Source organism: Salvelinus alpinus, chromosome 4, assembly GCF_045679555.1.
Source record: "Salvelinus alpinus chromosome 4, SLU_Salpinus.1, whole genome shotgun sequence".
Classification (NCBI taxonomy): domain Eukaryota; kingdom Metazoa; phylum Chordata; class Actinopteri; order Salmoniformes; family Salmonidae; genus Salvelinus; species Salvelinus alpinus.
This window is the reverse complement of record NC_092089.1, coordinates 23,382,840-23,400,333: the sequence shown is the minus strand read 5'-3', so window position 1 is coordinate 23,400,333 and position 17,494 is coordinate 23,382,840. Positions and strand designations below refer to the sequence as shown.

Here is a 17,494-nt window from a genome sequence, read left to right as displayed (position 1 = left end):
AGTGTACTTTATCAAACTTCATACTAAACTCTCTGTTCCATTTGGACAGAGCATGGCCAGCATTTATGAATACTGTATATTCTAGCTCTAGATTTATAGAATTAGAAAGTGGAAAACCCAGTAAATCTATAGTCTCCATATCTAGGTTAGAATGCCAGGGATCTTGGCTCCGTGGGATCTAGTGATGATCCCTGGCAGTGAACACTCCCATTACAAACCAGGCGTCCCCTACGGGTCCAAAACATTACAGCAATATTGATCCAGCCCAGTACCTTTAGTTAAATGGATACTGGATATTGAGTATTAAACCAAATGCAAACTCATAAGAAGCGCTGGTGACACTTCATAAAAACGTTTATGAGTAAGCCATTATAAATACGTATACATTTTTACCTATATTGAAATACTTATTTATGAATAGTTGATTAAATCGTTTAATAATCATGCTTATTCATGAAATTTATGATAAAGTGTTACCAATCGAAAAAACTTGAAGTGAATGTTTTGTGTTCAGAGGAAGCTTGTTGTTGACTGTTGCGTTCCCTCTCTGCTGTGAGCAGTACTAATAGTGTGTACTCTAAATGGCACCCTTTTCCCATAGTGCACTACTTCTGACCAGAGCCCTATGGGTCCGCGCACTATAAAGTGAATAGGGTTCCATTTGTTACGCAGTATAGAGTTGAGTGCTGTGCAGTGCTGCTGCTCCTGCGACTGTAGTCCCCCTCATGCCAGGCCTTGTATTTTATTCAAATGATCTTCACTGGGTATTTTATCATGGTGTCATACAGTGGGTGTAGCTGGTGGAAGTCAGGCGCAGGAGAGCAGAGATGAGTGAACAAAGAAGCGCTTTACTGAGGCAATAGTAAGAACAGAACGCAACCGCGTCACAAAAACAACTGCCCAAAGAACAAGTGAGGCAGCACAAAGTACAACAACCAAGTACAAAGTACCGGCTGCCACAAATCACGGGTACAAATAAAACCCGGCGCAACCCAGCCGGAAGCGTGCCAACCTAGACAATAAACAATACCCCACACAGACATGGAGGAAACAGAGGGCTAAATACACATCATAAGGAGATGTAAACCAGGTGTGTGGAAAACAAGACAAAACAAATGGAAAAATGAAAGGTGGAGCGGCGATGGCTAGAAGACCGGTGACGTCGACAGCCGAACGCCGCCCGAACAAGGAGAGGGACCAACTTCGGCGGAAGTCGTGACACATGGACAGACATATGGAAGTAGTTAAAGACTAATCCAACACGAAACCAGAGTCAGTCCTAAAGTGCACATTAAATAAATGAGCGTATTTAAATGAATCGTCATATTAATGTAATTAGATTATCAGCAACAGGATCGTTGTAAAGACAAATTAAATTGAATAGAGATAAAACATGTAGATGTATAACACTGAGCATGATGAATTTGTTTGAATGTAATTTTCCAACTAGTAAGTCATGTTGAAGTAGTGCTGCCCTATTCAGGACAATGTAATAATTGTAACTTTTTATTTATTTGATAGAATAGCCAGGACACAACTATTTCATTGAGTGAAAAAGAAAGCGTGGAAAATCCATGCTTAGTAAATCAATATTTTAGATAGGCTACTGTTTCAATAAAAAAAGGGAAATGTGTATAATTGATAAGCCTCCTTGAAGGGCGTATTTAACTAATGCAGATGAAACCTCCTTAGGCTTAATATAACAATAATATGTATTCAACATGATGTCCACATCTAAAGAAAACAGAAATAGATTCCAGGAAATTAGCAGACGCTCTTATCCAGAGCGACTTACAGTAAGTAGTGAGTGCATACATTTTCATTCTGGTCCCCCGTGGGATTTGAACCCATAATCCTGGTGTTGCAAGCACTATGCTCTACCAACTGAATTACACAGGACCACAATACAGAATTGTGTTAGTGTATAAATCACCCCCAGGAACATTTATTCTGAACAAAAATATAAGTGCAACATGTAAAGTGTTGGTTCCATGTTTCATGAGCTGAAATAAAAGATCCCAGAAATGTTCAATACACCCAAAAAGCGTATTTCTCTCAAATGTTGTGCACAAATTTGTTTACATCCCTGTTAGTGAGCATTTCTGTCACGCCCGGACCATAGAGAGCTTTTTATTCTCTATGTTGGTTAGGTCGGGGTGTGATTAAGGGTGGGTTATCTAGGTGATTATATATCTATGTTGGTTAGGTCGGGGTGTGACTAGGGTGGGTTATCTAGGTGATTATATATCTATGTTGGTTAGGTCGGGGTGTGACTAGGGTGGGTTATCTAGGTGATTATATATCTATGTTGGCCTGGTATGGTTCTCAATCAGAGGCAGCTGTTTATCGTTGTCTCTGATTGGGGATCATATTTAGGCAGCCATTTCCCCATTGTGCTTTGTGGGATCTTGTCTATGTATAGTTGCCTGCGAACACTACATTAGTGTCATGTTTCGGTTTGTGCTTTATTGTTTTCTTTGCGTTTCACTTCCAAATAAAGAGGATGGAACCATACCATGCTGCATCTTGGTCCACTCATTATAACGAGCGTAACAATTTCTTCTTTGCCAAGATAGTCCATCCACCTGACAGGTGTGGCAAATCAAGAAGCTGATTAAACAGCATGATTACACAGGTGCATCTTGTGCTGCGGACAATAAAAGTCCACTAAAATGTGCAGTTTTGTCACACAACACAATGCCACAAATGTCTCAAGTTTTGAGGGAGCGTGCAATTGGCATGCTGACTTCAGGAATGTCCGCCAGAGCTGTTGCCAGAGATTTTCATGTTAATTAAAGCTACCATAAGCTGAATTTGTCAGTTCGTCCAACCGGCCTCACAACCGCAGACCACATGTAACAATGCCAACCCAGGACCTCCCCATCCGGCTTCTTCACATGCGGGATCGTCTGAGACCAGCCCCCCGGACAGCTGATGAAACTGTGCACAATCTAAGAATTTCTGCACAAACTGTCAGAAACCGTCTCAGGAAAGCTCATCTGCGTGCTCGTTGTTCTCACCAGGGTCTTGACCTGACTGCAGTTCGGCGTCGCAACCGACTTCAGTGGGCAAATACTCACCTTTGATGGCCACTGGAATGCTGGAGAAGTGTGCTCTTCATGGACGAATCCCGGTTTCAACTGTACCGGGCAGATGGCAGACAGCCATCACCTCATGTTTCAGCATGATAATGCATGGCCCCATGTCGCAAGGATCTGTTCACAATTCCTGGAAGCTGAACATGTCCTAGTTCTTCTATGGCCTGTTTACTCACCAGACAAGTCACCGATTGAGCATGTTTGGGATACTCTGGATCAATGTGTACTACAGCATGTTCCAGTTCCCACTAATATCCAGCAACTTCGCACAGCCATTGAAGATGAGTGGGAAAACATTCCACAGGCCACAATCAACAGCCTGATCAACTCTATGCGAAGGAGTTGTGTCACACTGCATGAGGCAAATGGTGGTCACACCAGATACTGACTGGTTTTCTGATCCATGCCCCAGACTTTTTTTAAACGGTTATCTGTATTGCCAGTCATGTGAAATCCCTAGATTATGTTCTAATGAATTTATTTAAATTGACTAATTTCCTGATTTGAACTGTAATCTTTGAAATTGTTGCATGTTGCGTTTATATTTTTGTTCAGTGTATTAACATTCTGTCAGTACCCATAAGATTTCCCCAAAAGCTTCAGTAAGAAAACTGACCAGAGCTTGTTTTGAAATCTGACTCCATTTGACTCCAGGAGCATGTTTTGTTTAGGAGCTCCAGCTCCCGCTTAGCTCACATACGGTACGGCCTAGCTCTGACTCAACAAACAATGCCATTTCAATAACTTTCAACCTCCTCACCAAAGCGAATGGACGTAATGCAAGCCAGGTGTGTCACAAAACACAGAGGTGAGAAGGGAAATATGAGGCTCTGCTTGCTGTTCCCTAGGCTGGCTTCCTGGCCAGACAACCTGGACCACAAGGAAATAACCCCAGGAGAAAATCAAGGTGCTCTGTTTGGATAGAACAGACAAATGCTAAACATCCCATTCTGATTCAAACCCTTTATTTTTCACTCTGTTGGCCTAGATTACAATGATGTCATTGTGACTGCAGACTGAAAAATAAGGTGAAATGGAGAGCTGGGCTACATCAGTTCAGTTCATTCATCTAATCTAAGTGTGCATCCCAAATGGCACCCTATTCCCTATATAGTGCACTACTGTTGACTAGAGTCCTATGGTCCATAGTCAAAAGTAGTGCACTATTAAGGGGATAGGGAGTCATCTTCAGTGGGTGAAAACCAGGAGGTCTGATGATGTTTTCTCTCTTTCAGAACAAAGACAGAGACAGAAAAACAACTGTAAGAAGATAACACCTGAAGGACAGAAACCTCCAGAGGAGAAATAGCCAACGCTTTTGTGAAGGATCAGTTCAATTATCCTATTCTTCAAATGAAAGTTGTAATTACAGTTGTGTACTTAATAAGAATACAATATTTGTATTTGTATAATATATATACGTCTGTATATTGAAAGCACAATGGTTTATTTAAGACCATGGAGGATTTGATATGTCTGTTAAGGGATGATGTGTCAGCAAAAAGTCCATGTAACATGGGATGATGTATATACTGATTAGCATTTAGTTCATATCTATCCTTAAACTACTGGTCATTATAATGAACAGGCAGAGGAGGACAGCTCTTCCAACGGCTGCAGCCCAAATGGCACTCTATTCCCTATATTGTGCACTACTTGGGCTCTGGAAACACAAATGGCTCGTTACTGAACCTTCCACGGACTTCAGAGCACCCAAATATGACATAACAAATATGACATATAGAACCCTCCCTGGACTGTATGCCCTTCACTCTCATCAATACATGCTGGATTTTCATGTTATTGATGTTAAACATATTGTGCTATTACGCTCATGGATCTGAAGTGTACTGGCTGAATCATGGGAGAAAGGCAATCCTTTAGGAAGAATCAGCAGTAGCTCAGTACCATGCAAACCCCGACATTCCCCACCCTTTCATCAATTACCAATCAGATGGATTTCTAAAGCTCTTTTTATTTTACATCAACAGTTGTTACAGAGTGCTTTTCAGAAGCACAAGCAGAAGCACAGCCCTCAGCCTCAGACAGTGGTGATGGTGACTGGCAGAGCAGAGGAACAGATCCTAGATTACATCTGCAGGTAGAGCTCTGGAAGTCTGCCTGTTCCGTCCCCTGACTGTCCTCTAGTTTACCTTTGGAATTCCATGTGCTCCGTCCGTCTCTCTTCCTCTTCTCCTGCGTTCTTCCTTCTTTTTCCCAGGAGCGCTACTGACTCACAGGCTCTGTTCTGATGGCTTTACAATGTGTGCAGGGTTCACTCAGATTGCCCTCTGTCCTGGATCTTTGCTGCTTCCTTTTCTATCCTCCATCCGTGACCCCTGTTTGAAGAAGAAGAGGAGGTCCACTTCATTGTGCTGTATACATGGATGTCCAACTGCTCCTTGTCTTGTGCTTTCTGTCCGACGCCTCCAAAGACTCACACACACATACAGTGGTTTGAGAGCTCTGACGGATTTCGGTCCACCTCCTGAAAAATCATCAAGATCTTTTCATAAATAATTGAACATTTGGAATACTGGGCCAATGTTGTGTATTGTTTATGTATTTTTGAGACATTTATTGTTTATGTATTGTTCGATAAAAATATGTTTTATGCTAATGCTCCTTTTTGTGTTATATCATGTGGTCTTCGGATCACAGTCAGTGCAAATCTTTGAAGTCAAATATCTATTCTGTTGCCATAGTAGCTAGGTGGCTAGATTGTCTGAACTGCTTGTGTGGAGCAGCTTCATGGAACACTCCCACCATTCCCAGACCCCAGACCAAACCTCTCAGATCATCACCAGTGACATCAGCTAAGAAAACACAGTCCATAAGGACATCTGGTTTGGGTTGATGATACTCTCTCTGCCCAATGGAAACCCGGTGACCTGTGGACAGTTTAATCAGACCATATAACCCACATCTTGCCCCTTCTCTTTACTTAATCTATCATCCAAAAACAACAAACGGTCATCATCTGTCTGCCCCTGGACTAGTGGAAAGAACCCCAACTAGACTAGACTAGACCGCCGGTGACAAACAGTGTTAATGAGTTATTAGGACCAGCAGTGATGCTGCTGGAGTGACAGACAGTGTTAATGGGTTATTAGGACCACCGGTGATGCTGCTGGAGTGACAGACAGTGTTAATGGTTATTAGGACCATCAGTGATGCTGCTGGAGTGACAGACAGTGTTAATGGGTTATTAGGACCATCAGTGATGCTGCTGGAGTGACAGACAGTGTTAATGGTTATTAGGACCATCAGTGATGCTGCTGGAGTGACAGACAGTGTTAATGGTTATTAGGACCATCAGTGATGCTGCTGGAGTGACAGACAGTGTTAATGGGTTATTAGGACCAGCAGTGATGCTGCTGGAGTGACAGACAGTGTTAATGGGTTATTAGGACCAGCAGTGATGCTGCTGGAGTGACAGACAGTGTTAATGGGTTATTAGGACCAGCAGTGATGCTGCTGGAGTGACAGACAGTGTTAATGGGTTATTAGGACCAGCAGTGATGCTGCTGGAGTGACAGACAGTGTTAATGGGTTATTAGGACCAGCGGTGATGCTGCTGGAGTGACAGACAGTGTTAATGGGTTATTAGGACCAGCGGTGATGCTGCTGGAGTGACAGACATCGTTAATGGGTTATTAGGACCACCGGTGATGCTGCTGGAGTGACAGACAGCATTACTGGGTTATTAGGACCACCGGTGATGCTGCTGGAGTGACAGACAGTGTTAATGGGTTATTAGGACCAGCGGTGATGCTGCTGGAGTGACAGACAGCATTAATGGGTTATTAGGACCACCGGTGATGCTGCTGGAGTGACAGACAGTGTTAATGGGTTATTAGGACCACCGGTGATGCTGCTGGAGTGACAGACAGGGTTAATGAGTTATACCGGTTATTAGGACCACCGGTGATGCTGCTGGAGTGACAGACAGCGTTAATGGGTTATTAGAACTACTAGCTGCTAGCTCAGATCAATAATCACTCTGGGACACAGATGTACAATTCCTACAACAACAAATTATTATTGGTAACACTTTACTATAGGTGTCCTTATGCATGCATTCATAAAGCCTTTTATAACAGCTATATAACACATTATAACATTTGTCATTACCTGTCATAAGTAGTTTTAAATAGCATGAGATGTTATAACACCAGTTATAATGGGTGTTAAAAATTACTGAACATACTGTTGATGCATGCTCTAATGTCAACTATTAATTACAACTGCTACTATACAGTCTGCCTGACAACTTATGTCATATATTATTACATACTACATAAGAGTCTACATACCAGATGTTATAGCAGGGTGTTATGTCATTTACCAACCTCTCTGTCACAGTGAATGGAAAGATGGGCATCATAACCATGTCATATGCCCTTATAGAGTGTGCATAGACACCTTAAGTAAAGTGACATTAGGTGTTATAAAACTATGAATGTGCTTATACCACAGAATGAGTTGATAGTATCACAAACCATTACCATTCAAAGGATCTCCAAGAAACATGGGCAAATGGGAGCATTGATGTACTTACTCATAATAATACAAACAAGGTCCACACAGAGTGATTCTTGGTAGTCTTAAGAAAATCTACTTTGAAACAAAGTTTATACCTCACACACATGGTTATGGGCTTTAAAAATAATACACCTGTACCATATCAGATACACAATTATAATGTCTTACATTTTGAGTTTGCATCCCAATATTACACTTTATATACAGTACCAGTCAGAAGTTTGGACACACCTACTCATTCAAGTTTTTTTTTCTTCCCTATTTTCTACATTGTAGAATAATAGTGAAGACATCAAAACAACACATATGGAATAATGTAGTAACCAAAAATTGTTTCAACAAATCAAAATATATTTATATTTGAGATCCTTCAAAGTAGCCACCTTTTGCCTTGATGACAGCTTTGCACATTCTTGGCATTCTCTCAACCAGCTTCACCTCGAAGGCTTTCCCAACAGTCTAAAAATGTTAATATTATCTTCAGCTATAGATTTGATTTTTGATAGTATTTATACTTAATGGTGGCCAATGAAAACTATACCGTGACTAGTACATCCTGAATAATTTTGCTAGTTAAATTTACTCAGTACGGCTAGCTTATTAGTGATGTGCGATTCGCAAACAATTAGTACATTTTTATAGTGACTAAGAGTAAAGATTTGTCTCTGTGACTCGCTATGGAGACAGTGAATGAGTCATTAGGAGAGTTGTTTTAGGTCTAAAACATGCTGTGTTCACATGATGTTGGGAACTCGTAAATAAGTCCATCCTACTGGGAAAAATGCATGTGTACACCCCCCCCCAACTCGTAATTACAACTAAGAAACTCTGGTATTATCGCTGGACCCCGATCTTTCCCACATGCTGAACTCTGATGTCACGCAATCTGACATGACCAATCAATCTGACATGACAACAGTCCTATTCCTGGGGGTAACAACAACGTACTACGATTGGCTCCTCCTCGGTTGCACAAGACCAGTGGCACAATCAAATAGCGTTAAGCGCTTGCTAAGAGGCCGATTGGTGTGAACCACCCTCTTTTTGTAGCCAAAGGTGCTGAGTTTGATATCATCTTAGGGCGCCACTTTTGCCCAAATATCTCAACTTAAGCTAACCTTTACCTAACTTTAACCCAGGGTTTCCCAAACTTGGTCAAAGGGCAGAGTGTCTGTGGGTTTTCGCTCCTCCCTGTTACTTGATTGATGAATTACGGTCACTAATTAGTAAATAACTCCCCTCACCTGGTTGTCTAGGTCTTAATTGAAAGGAAACACCAAAAACCCGCAGACACTAGGCCCTCCATGGAATGAGTTTGACACCCCTGCCCTAAGTAGTCGTTTTACATGCATAAACTTAAGCTAACCAACTAATGTTACCACTTCCTGTTAACGTCACTCTCTTTTTGAGGTGGTGTGTTTACATCTCAAGCACGTTCTTGTTCCAAACCCAGGGGATGGGACTGTTTTATCTCTCCAGTTGAGCAATGCTTGAGGCCAGCGTACACTCAGTCATGCTTGAAATTGGACACTGAGTCCCTTTACAATGAACAAGAATCTTGTAAACTGAGTCCCTTTACAATGAACAAGAATCCTGTAAAAACCAGCCACTCTTGAGTTTCATTCATTGGTCACCAGGGAAATCTGCCCTGCCATGCCCACACATTAGACAATTGAATGAAATTAAGGAGATCAGTCAAAAGATTTGTCAAAAAAATCTTTACAAGTAAGTTTAAAATAGTATTTCAAATACTGTTTAAACCGGGGTTGTTTTGGAGCTGAGTATTTATTTAAAAAAATATTAAAATCAGAGAAAATAAAATGTTCAAATACAAATACCTATGTTTTATTTGACCCAGGTCTGCATAACTTAACAATAATGTGACGTTAGAGGTTGACTTTACAGCTCATTGATGTTGAAAAGTGGTATAATGCAATACTACGTGTCAATAGGAGTTGTATTCTGCTAGGTGAAACTGTAGGTGTCAATAGGAGTTGTATACTGCTAGGTGAAACTGTAGGTGTCAATAGGAGTTGTATACTGCTAAGTGAAACTGTAGGTGTCAATAGGAGTTGTATACTGCTAGGTGAAACTGTAGGTGTCAATAGGAGTTGTATACTGCTAGGTGAAACTGTAGGTGTCAATAGGAGTTGTATACTGCTAGGTGAAACTGTAGGTGTCAATAGGAGTTGTATACTGCTAGGTGAAACTGTAGGTGTCAATAGGAGTTGTGTACTGCTAAGTGAAATGGTAGGTGTCAATAGGAGTTGTATACTGCTAGGTGAAACTGTAGGTGTCAATAGGAGTTGTATACTGCTAGGTGAAACTGTAGGTGTCAATAGGAGTTGTATACTGCTTTGTGAAACTGTAGGTGTCAATAGGAGTTGTATACTGCTAGGTGAAACTGTAGGTGTCAATAGGAGTTGTATACTGCTAGGTGAAACTGTAGGTGAACATTTAATTGAAAATGCCTTCAGTTTGTGTACCATTGTGCTGTGTCTGTCTCTACAGGCTACGTGACATCATGGCTATTCCTACAGTGGCTGCGTCGATTTCTTTCATGATTCCGACTAACTGAAACTGCACCGTTGAGCCTAACAATGATTGTACTGTAGTTCCCATGTTCTTGTTAACCCAAAGTAACACATTTTTCACAAAAAGAAAATTCAGAGACTACACCCGGGGAACAGGGGCGCAACTTTCACTGGGGATGGGGGGGGCATGTCCCCCACATTCTGAAGTTACACTTTTGTCCCCCCCAGTTTTATCATTGGGATGTGATACAAAACTAGGCAACGGTGTGCTTTAGGACCATGCGGACACCTCCGAGTGGTCAGGTAGGCTGTATGGAGTGTATCAGACTGGATAAAAATAATAATAATACAAAAAAAAGTTATGTTCCCCTCTCTTCTAAAACCAAAGTTGCGCCCCTGCCGGGGACGTCTCTGTTTGGGATGGATCAACCTGCTTGCTGCTGCTAGTGTAGACTGGGGGTCAAAGCCACAATACTTAAAGGGTTAGTTCATGATTTGAATTATCATATCTGATTTACTAGTAGACGAGACTCCTTTCAGTCCATCCAATCAGTTTTTAGGACAGTGTTTTGGTTATTGAGGAACTGGCAGTATTCTCTTGGTTGCATTTACTTTGCCTAGCCCCTTAATCGTTTATCATTATTTTTGGACTTGGCTGCGAATATGAGTTTTTGCCCCGGCACTCTGGAAACCTCTTTCTCAAAGCTACTGATCACATTCTACATGTGTTATTTTAAGCATCATTTTTCAAAGTAACACTCCACCTCCCTTCACGTTTCTCTCTTTCCACACCCTCTTCTGAACCACGATGATGTAGCCTGTGTCTCTGCCTCTTATTTCTGAACAGCTGAAATAAAAACCCTGCGGATATTTGAACCAACATTCAAGTCCATTATGAAGGCTACAACCTTCTCTGTCTGCTTTAATGGATTTTGCAATTGCACAAGCAGGACGCAGTCCTTACACATTGCATTGGAGCAAAAAACAATTCGCGTTTTGTGTGATGATGTAGGCTAATCTTTTTAGTTGCTCCCTTATCGTAGCAACTAGCCAGAGTTGCTGAAAAAGAACACTACTACTTTACCTGTCTTCCTCCTGCTTAGCCAATATTTGCAATGATGATGAAAAAAGAACATTAAATCGCTAACTAGACTGTGTGTCTCTGTCTTACTTCTGTATCATATGCTGCCTAGGTAGCTGTATGTAACTATCTTTGAGTCTGTGGGAACATGTTGAGCATGTCTTTTGTGTACAACATGTAAATAATGACATGTAGCCTAGCTCCCCTACTAAAGAAACAACAACATGAAATCGGGCTTAATGCTTAATAGTCTACTGAGACATGGAATGCATTAGCTGGAACATGTCCTATGTGTTCAGCATGACGTTTCTAGGCTACACCAGACAAAGTCCTTCATCACTGATTTAAAAAAACACAAGCAAGACACAGACATGTCGTCTAATTAGCGGTTTAATGTTATTTTTTCATCATCAAATCGCTCACATGTGCAGAAATTCAGAAATCCAGAAACACAAACACTTTGATTATTTTTCTCAGCTATTCAGGGGGACGAAGTCAGAGGTTTTGAGAAGTAGGTGAGGAGAGAGGACACGAGGAGTATGCAATTGAGATTCTCCCAGGGTTTGTCAACGCTTCAAACGCAGACCCGATCAGGTCAATCAGAATCCTTTTAGAAACCAATGGGATGGCCTAACCTATGTGGGCTAAGTGTTTGGGAAGTTCAGCTTCATGAAACATTCTCATTTAACCATGCGTCAGTTGTGTCATTTTCACCCAAAATATAACTTACGCCCCTCTGCCTCCAAGCCCTCAAATGATTTTGTAGTAACCTTGTGATGTTTATTTTATCATTAGGGTCTAAATGAACATGAACATAAGACCTTTGCAGCCGACTGTGGGATCCTCAAAACGAGACATCAGCACCTTCACCAAGACCTTTAACACAGCAAAGGGAGCCGCTGGTGTTTTCACCTATGAGCTGTTCAGTCCCTCCAAGAAGAAGCACACAGATAATAGCTGTCATGTTCTCTGTGCCCTAAGACTATAACTGGTACTCAAACTGGTTTGCAGTGGGAATCTTCAACAGGGACAAAAGCTGTGATGACACTCTTTATGATGAGATGTATAACAGTGGGCAGAGGAAATGTGTCAGAGGTCAAGCAAATGGCTCCAGTATCGCTTATAAAAGCCATCATGTGACCATCAAGGCCTCAACGTCAAATAGTGGCTGTGCAGTCGTGAAGGTGGAGGTGTGTGGCAATTGACAGCGTAGACATTACTAAAGTTAAATCACTGATGGTGTCCAACTGTTTATATGCATTTTCAATGTGATTCTTCCAGAATAGCTTCAACTCTAGTCAATACATGGAAAACTAAGCTGAGATTGTGTTTGGTTATGAGTTTCCAAAAACAAAGCAAACATTGTATTGAACTTTTGAAATGTATTAATTTGTAGAGTATGTTGTTTTTATTGCCACTCAATAGCTGACATGACTCCTATGTTAAAATGAATACTGTTATCCAGTTCCGATGTACAATTCTGCATTTTGGTGCTTCATGAGTGTTTTTCCCCCTAGAACAAGGGTATTCAACTCTTACCCTACGAGGCCAAAGGACTGCTGGTTTTCTGTTCTACCTGATAATGAATTGTACCCACCTGGAGTCCCAGGTCTATATCAGTCTCTGATTAGAGGGGAACAATGAAAAAAGGCAGTGGAACTGACTTCCAGGTCCAGAGTTGAGTTTGAGGGTCCTAGAAGATAAAGAATATAATTGAAAGACTGATTTGAATATACAACATCAGCGGAAGAATATAAACATTATTAAGCTAAATTAATCAGTACCGACTAAGATTTTCCCTTGTCGGCTGTAGGAAAACCATTTTTATTTTCTATGAATGACGAGGGCATTTGGAGATTTAGAGATGATGCATAGGAGGTGCACATGTGTACGCAGAGGGGCAGTACCAATTTGTTAAACTTATTTATTTTTTACCTTGGTCAATGTGTCTATGTTTATAGTAGCTTGGCCTATAACGCTGTATTCTAGTCATCTGTGGACTACAATTATGAGTACAAAATAATTGGGAGCATATTTACATTCTGTGATTTTCCTTCATATAGGTTTGTTATTTGGGTGAAATAGCCCTTTAAGATTTCTCACAAAAGTCAAAGTGTGAAGCCATATTATTATCACATTGAAAATAGTTTAGTACCGGTATGGTGAAGACTACAGACTTTTTTTCTTTGCGAAGAACAATATAGGCCTGCAAATTAGTTTTTGCAAAGATCAGAAAGTTGAGGAGTTCTCACAGGCAAGCTGGGTCTCTCAGTGCATAATGCTCCACAGGCAAGCTGGGTCTCTCAGTGCATAATGCTCCACAGGCAAGCTGGGTCTCTCAGTGCATAATGCTCCACAGGCAAGCTGGGTCTCTCAGTGCATAATGCTCCACAGGCAAGCTGGGTCTCTCAGTGCATAATGCTCCACAGGCAAGCTGGGTCTCTCAGTGCATAATGCTCCACAGGCAAGCTGGGTCTCTCAGTGCATAATGCTCCACAGGCAAGCTGGGTCTCTCAGTGCATAATGCTCCACAGGCAAGCTGGGTCTCTCAGTGCATAATGCTCCACAGGCAAGCCGGGTCTCTCAGTGCATAATGCTCCACAGGCAAGCTGGGTCTCTCAGTGCATAATGCTCCACAGGCAAGCCGGGTCTCTCAGTGCATAATGCTCCACAGGCAAGCTGGGTCTCTCAGTGCATAATGCTCCACAGGCAAGCCGGGTCTCTCAGTGCATAATGCTCCACAGGCAAGCTGGGTCTCTCAGTGCATAATGCTCCACAGGCAAGCTGGGTCTCTCAGTGCATAATGCTCCACAGGCAAGCTGGGTCTCTCAGTGCATAATGCTCCACAGGCAAGCTGGGTCTCTCAGTGCATAATGCTCAACAGGCAAGCTGGGTCTCTCAGTGCATAATGCTCCACAGGCAAGCTGGGTCTCTCAGTGCATAATGCTCCACAGGCAAGCTGGGTCTCTCAGTGCATAATGCTCCACAGGCAGGCTGGGTCTCTCAGTGCATAATGCTCCACAGGCAGGCTGGGTCTCTCAGTGCATAATGCTCCACAGGCAAGCTGGGTCTCTCAGTGCATAATGCTCCACAGGCAAGCTGGGTCTCTCAGTGCATAATGCTCCACAGGCAAGCTGGGTCTCTCAGTGCATAATGCTCCACAGGCAGGCTGGGTCTCTCAGTGCATAATGCTCCACAGGCAGGCTGGGTCTCTCAGTGCATAATGCTCCACAGGCAGGGACGGCATGCACCATAAAAATCTGAGGGGGCTCAAAGTATGTGGCATGGCTGGGGGGGGTTGAGAAATGTAGCATTTTTCAAACACCTGAAAAAGCTTTTTCTTGCAATCTAGAGCCATGATCATTATGCTTAATTCTATGTAAACAATATATGTTAATTTTTCTGCATTTCTAAGCATACCTCTTGAGCTGCCTCCTGAACGGTGGTTCTTCTTTTAAAGATGCTAAATATGCTTCTCTGCATGTTTAGTTATTGCTTTCTTTTCTAAAGTCTACCAACCTTACCAGCAGTCATGCCAGCTAAGATACTGTAGTTAGACAAGCCATTTACTCTAGCGTACTTCATTGATAGCCTGAAAGTGAAAAATGTGTTGCAGTTGATTGATGGGGAGAAGTAGCTGGACGAACACATTTGCTTGGGGTTTTATTGCTTGCTGGTGCAGGGGCACCCGGTCTCCTGCGCAGTGTTTGAAGTAGATCCATTTCTGGTTGTACAATTGTCAAGGAAGTCACCACGGATGGGAAGCTTAAGGCCCAAACACAGTATGACTGTACTAACTGATCCAACAAAGCATTCCAACTAACTTCCTGTAACCACTGACTTTGAATCGATAAGTGATACATAGTGAAAGTTGAGTTTTGATACATCATTACTGGATAAAGACTTTCGTCCTCTCAGATGGTTTGTGTTATTTCTTACTCCTGCCCGACTATCTAATTCACGTCCACTTCATTTTAGATTCCTCTTTTGTCAAAATAAGTACATTGTAGTGCATGATTAGAACAGTTTATAGTTGACTTTTCCAGCACGGGTTTAGTTAACGGTTGTGATCTGGGATTTGATCTGGGATTTGCTAGTGAGCAGTATTGGACTAACATTGCCAACCCGCTGTGGCTACTAAAACTCCCCTTATGGAAGTCATTACAGCTGACGGGAGCGTAAAGTAGGAAGTAGACTTTCTCTTGGTCCCCTCCCACAAGCCACTATACCCTCCTCCTTTAATATCTGCTTCTGATTTATTTAAGTTCACGTCACACACATGCTTCTCATCCAGAATACTGGCTCTATTGCTCTTTATGAGAGGCGGAGGTCTGCATCACTTTGACTATATTTCCCTTTGAGTCATTAGACTGGAACAATTAAAAGGAGGATGATTCATAGTGTATCATTTGACTGGAACAATTAAAAGGAGGATGATTCATAGTGTATCATTTGACTGGAACAATTAAAAGGAGGATGATTCATAGTGTATCATTTGATTGGAACAATTAAAAGGAGGATGATTCATAGTGTATCATTTGACTGGAACAATTCAAAGGAGAATGATTCATAGTGTATCATTTGACTGGAACAATTAAAAGGAGGATGATTCATAGTGTATCATTTGACTGGAACAATTAAAAGGAGGATGATTCATAGTGTATCATTTGAGTCTCAACAAGCCAGTTTTATGAAATGTTCATGCTATTAAAACCACTGCTTTTGTTCCAATGAGCAGAATGTGATCCTGGATTCATCACATGAAACCACAGATGATACCACTACTATAGAGTACTATAGAGGCCCTGGAGTTTTCTTCAATGACCAGACGTATTGTAAAAACCCTTCAACTGTCCCTCTAAAGAGAAGGCAAGGCATTCCACCTCACATTATTGGTCTCTCTCCCCATTGACCACAGTAATATCAGGTTTATTTTCATCAGAGGCTCTTGAAGACGGCCATATCTTTTAGAGAGAGCTGTAGCACCAGTGGTTATAAACTACACGCTGACCTCTGTTAAATATGAGCTATTTGAATGTGTTTCAACATCTGTCCTGGAGGCAAAGTGATACTAATGATCCAGGGTTGTGGCGACGTCCCCAAATTGCACCCTACTCCCTTTACAGTGCACTACGTCCGAACAGGGCCTATACGGCTCTGGTCAAAAGTAGTGCATTTAATAGGGAATAGGATGCCATTTGGGACAGACACTCTGTGCATGCCTTGTGCTGAGAGGGAAGTGGAGCCTGCCAACTCCTGCCGTTGCCTATCACTGAGAGCACTGGGCCTGAGCCGCCTTCCCCCCAACACGTTTTCTCTTCTCTCATCTCTTTCCTCTCCTCTCCTCTCCTCTCCTCTCCTCTCCTCTCCTCTCCTCTCCTCTCCTCTCCTCTCCTCTCCTCATCTCTTTTCTCTTCTTTCCTCTCCTCTTCTTTCCTTTCCTCTCCTTTCCTCTTCTCCTTCTCTCCTCTTCTCTTCCTGTCTTCTCCTCTTCTCTTCCTGTCTTCTCCTCTCCTCTTCTCTTCCTGTCTTCTCCTCTCCTCTTCTCTTCCTCTCTTCTCCTCTCCTCTCCTCCTTTTTTCTCTCCTCTCACACTACAGCGCTTCCAGATGTCCAGAGCGTGTGGGCTTGACTGTGTCTAGCTAAATCAAACAATTACTGCATGGGAGTTCAGTCCAGCTCTCCAGTTCACTACATATTTCTGTCAGTTGTGTGAATATAATGTAGTCTACAGGTATATCAACTTAATGATATTCTGTGGAGTTACGTTTTTGTCTCTTTTTGTGAATACCTGGTCACTTCTCACTTACCAAGCCAACAATGATGTCCTTCATTTTTCTGTTTCCCCCTGACATAACCATAACATATGATCGTCAACGTCAGAAAACGTACAGTTCCGGGGAGTTTTCTCGTCACTAAGGATTAAAATAGTGATGAGCACAGACAGACAAGTGAGACATTCTGCATGTTATTGGGGCTCCACGGCGGCATCAGCAGGAAATCTCTTTCAAATCACCAAATGAAGCACATCGCACTTGTTTTCTAAGTGGAGAAATGTTGACACAAAGGACCATCAAAGGAGATGCTGGCAGCCCTTGTAGACAGGAGAGAGAGGGAGGCTGGGATGTATTCCAGTGCTACTTTCCTGAAGTTGATAGGGGTCAAGTCGGTTCTGTGGCGGCCGTGCGCACAGGAGACGCTCGCAGGTGTGCACACCACGGGGGTTAGGACGGAGA

The 17,494-nt window shown here is 42.2% G+C and overlaps 1 protein-coding gene across 1 annotated transcript in view; it reads left to right on the top strand.

The window, feature by feature from the left end:
• scxb (scleraxis bHLH transcription factor b) overlaps positions 1–6,996 on the top strand; it is a 35,494-nt gene extending 28,498 nt beyond the window's left edge. Inside the window, exon 2 of the mRNA XM_071396130.1 lies at positions 4,334–6,996. Coding sequence (XP_071252231.1) covers positions 4,334–4,372 — 39 coding nt within the window. The 3' untranslated portion in view covers positions 4,373–6,996. The remainder of the gene's footprint in view (positions 1–4,333) is intronic.
• The last annotated feature ends 10,498 nt before the right edge of the window (positions 6,997–17,494 follow it).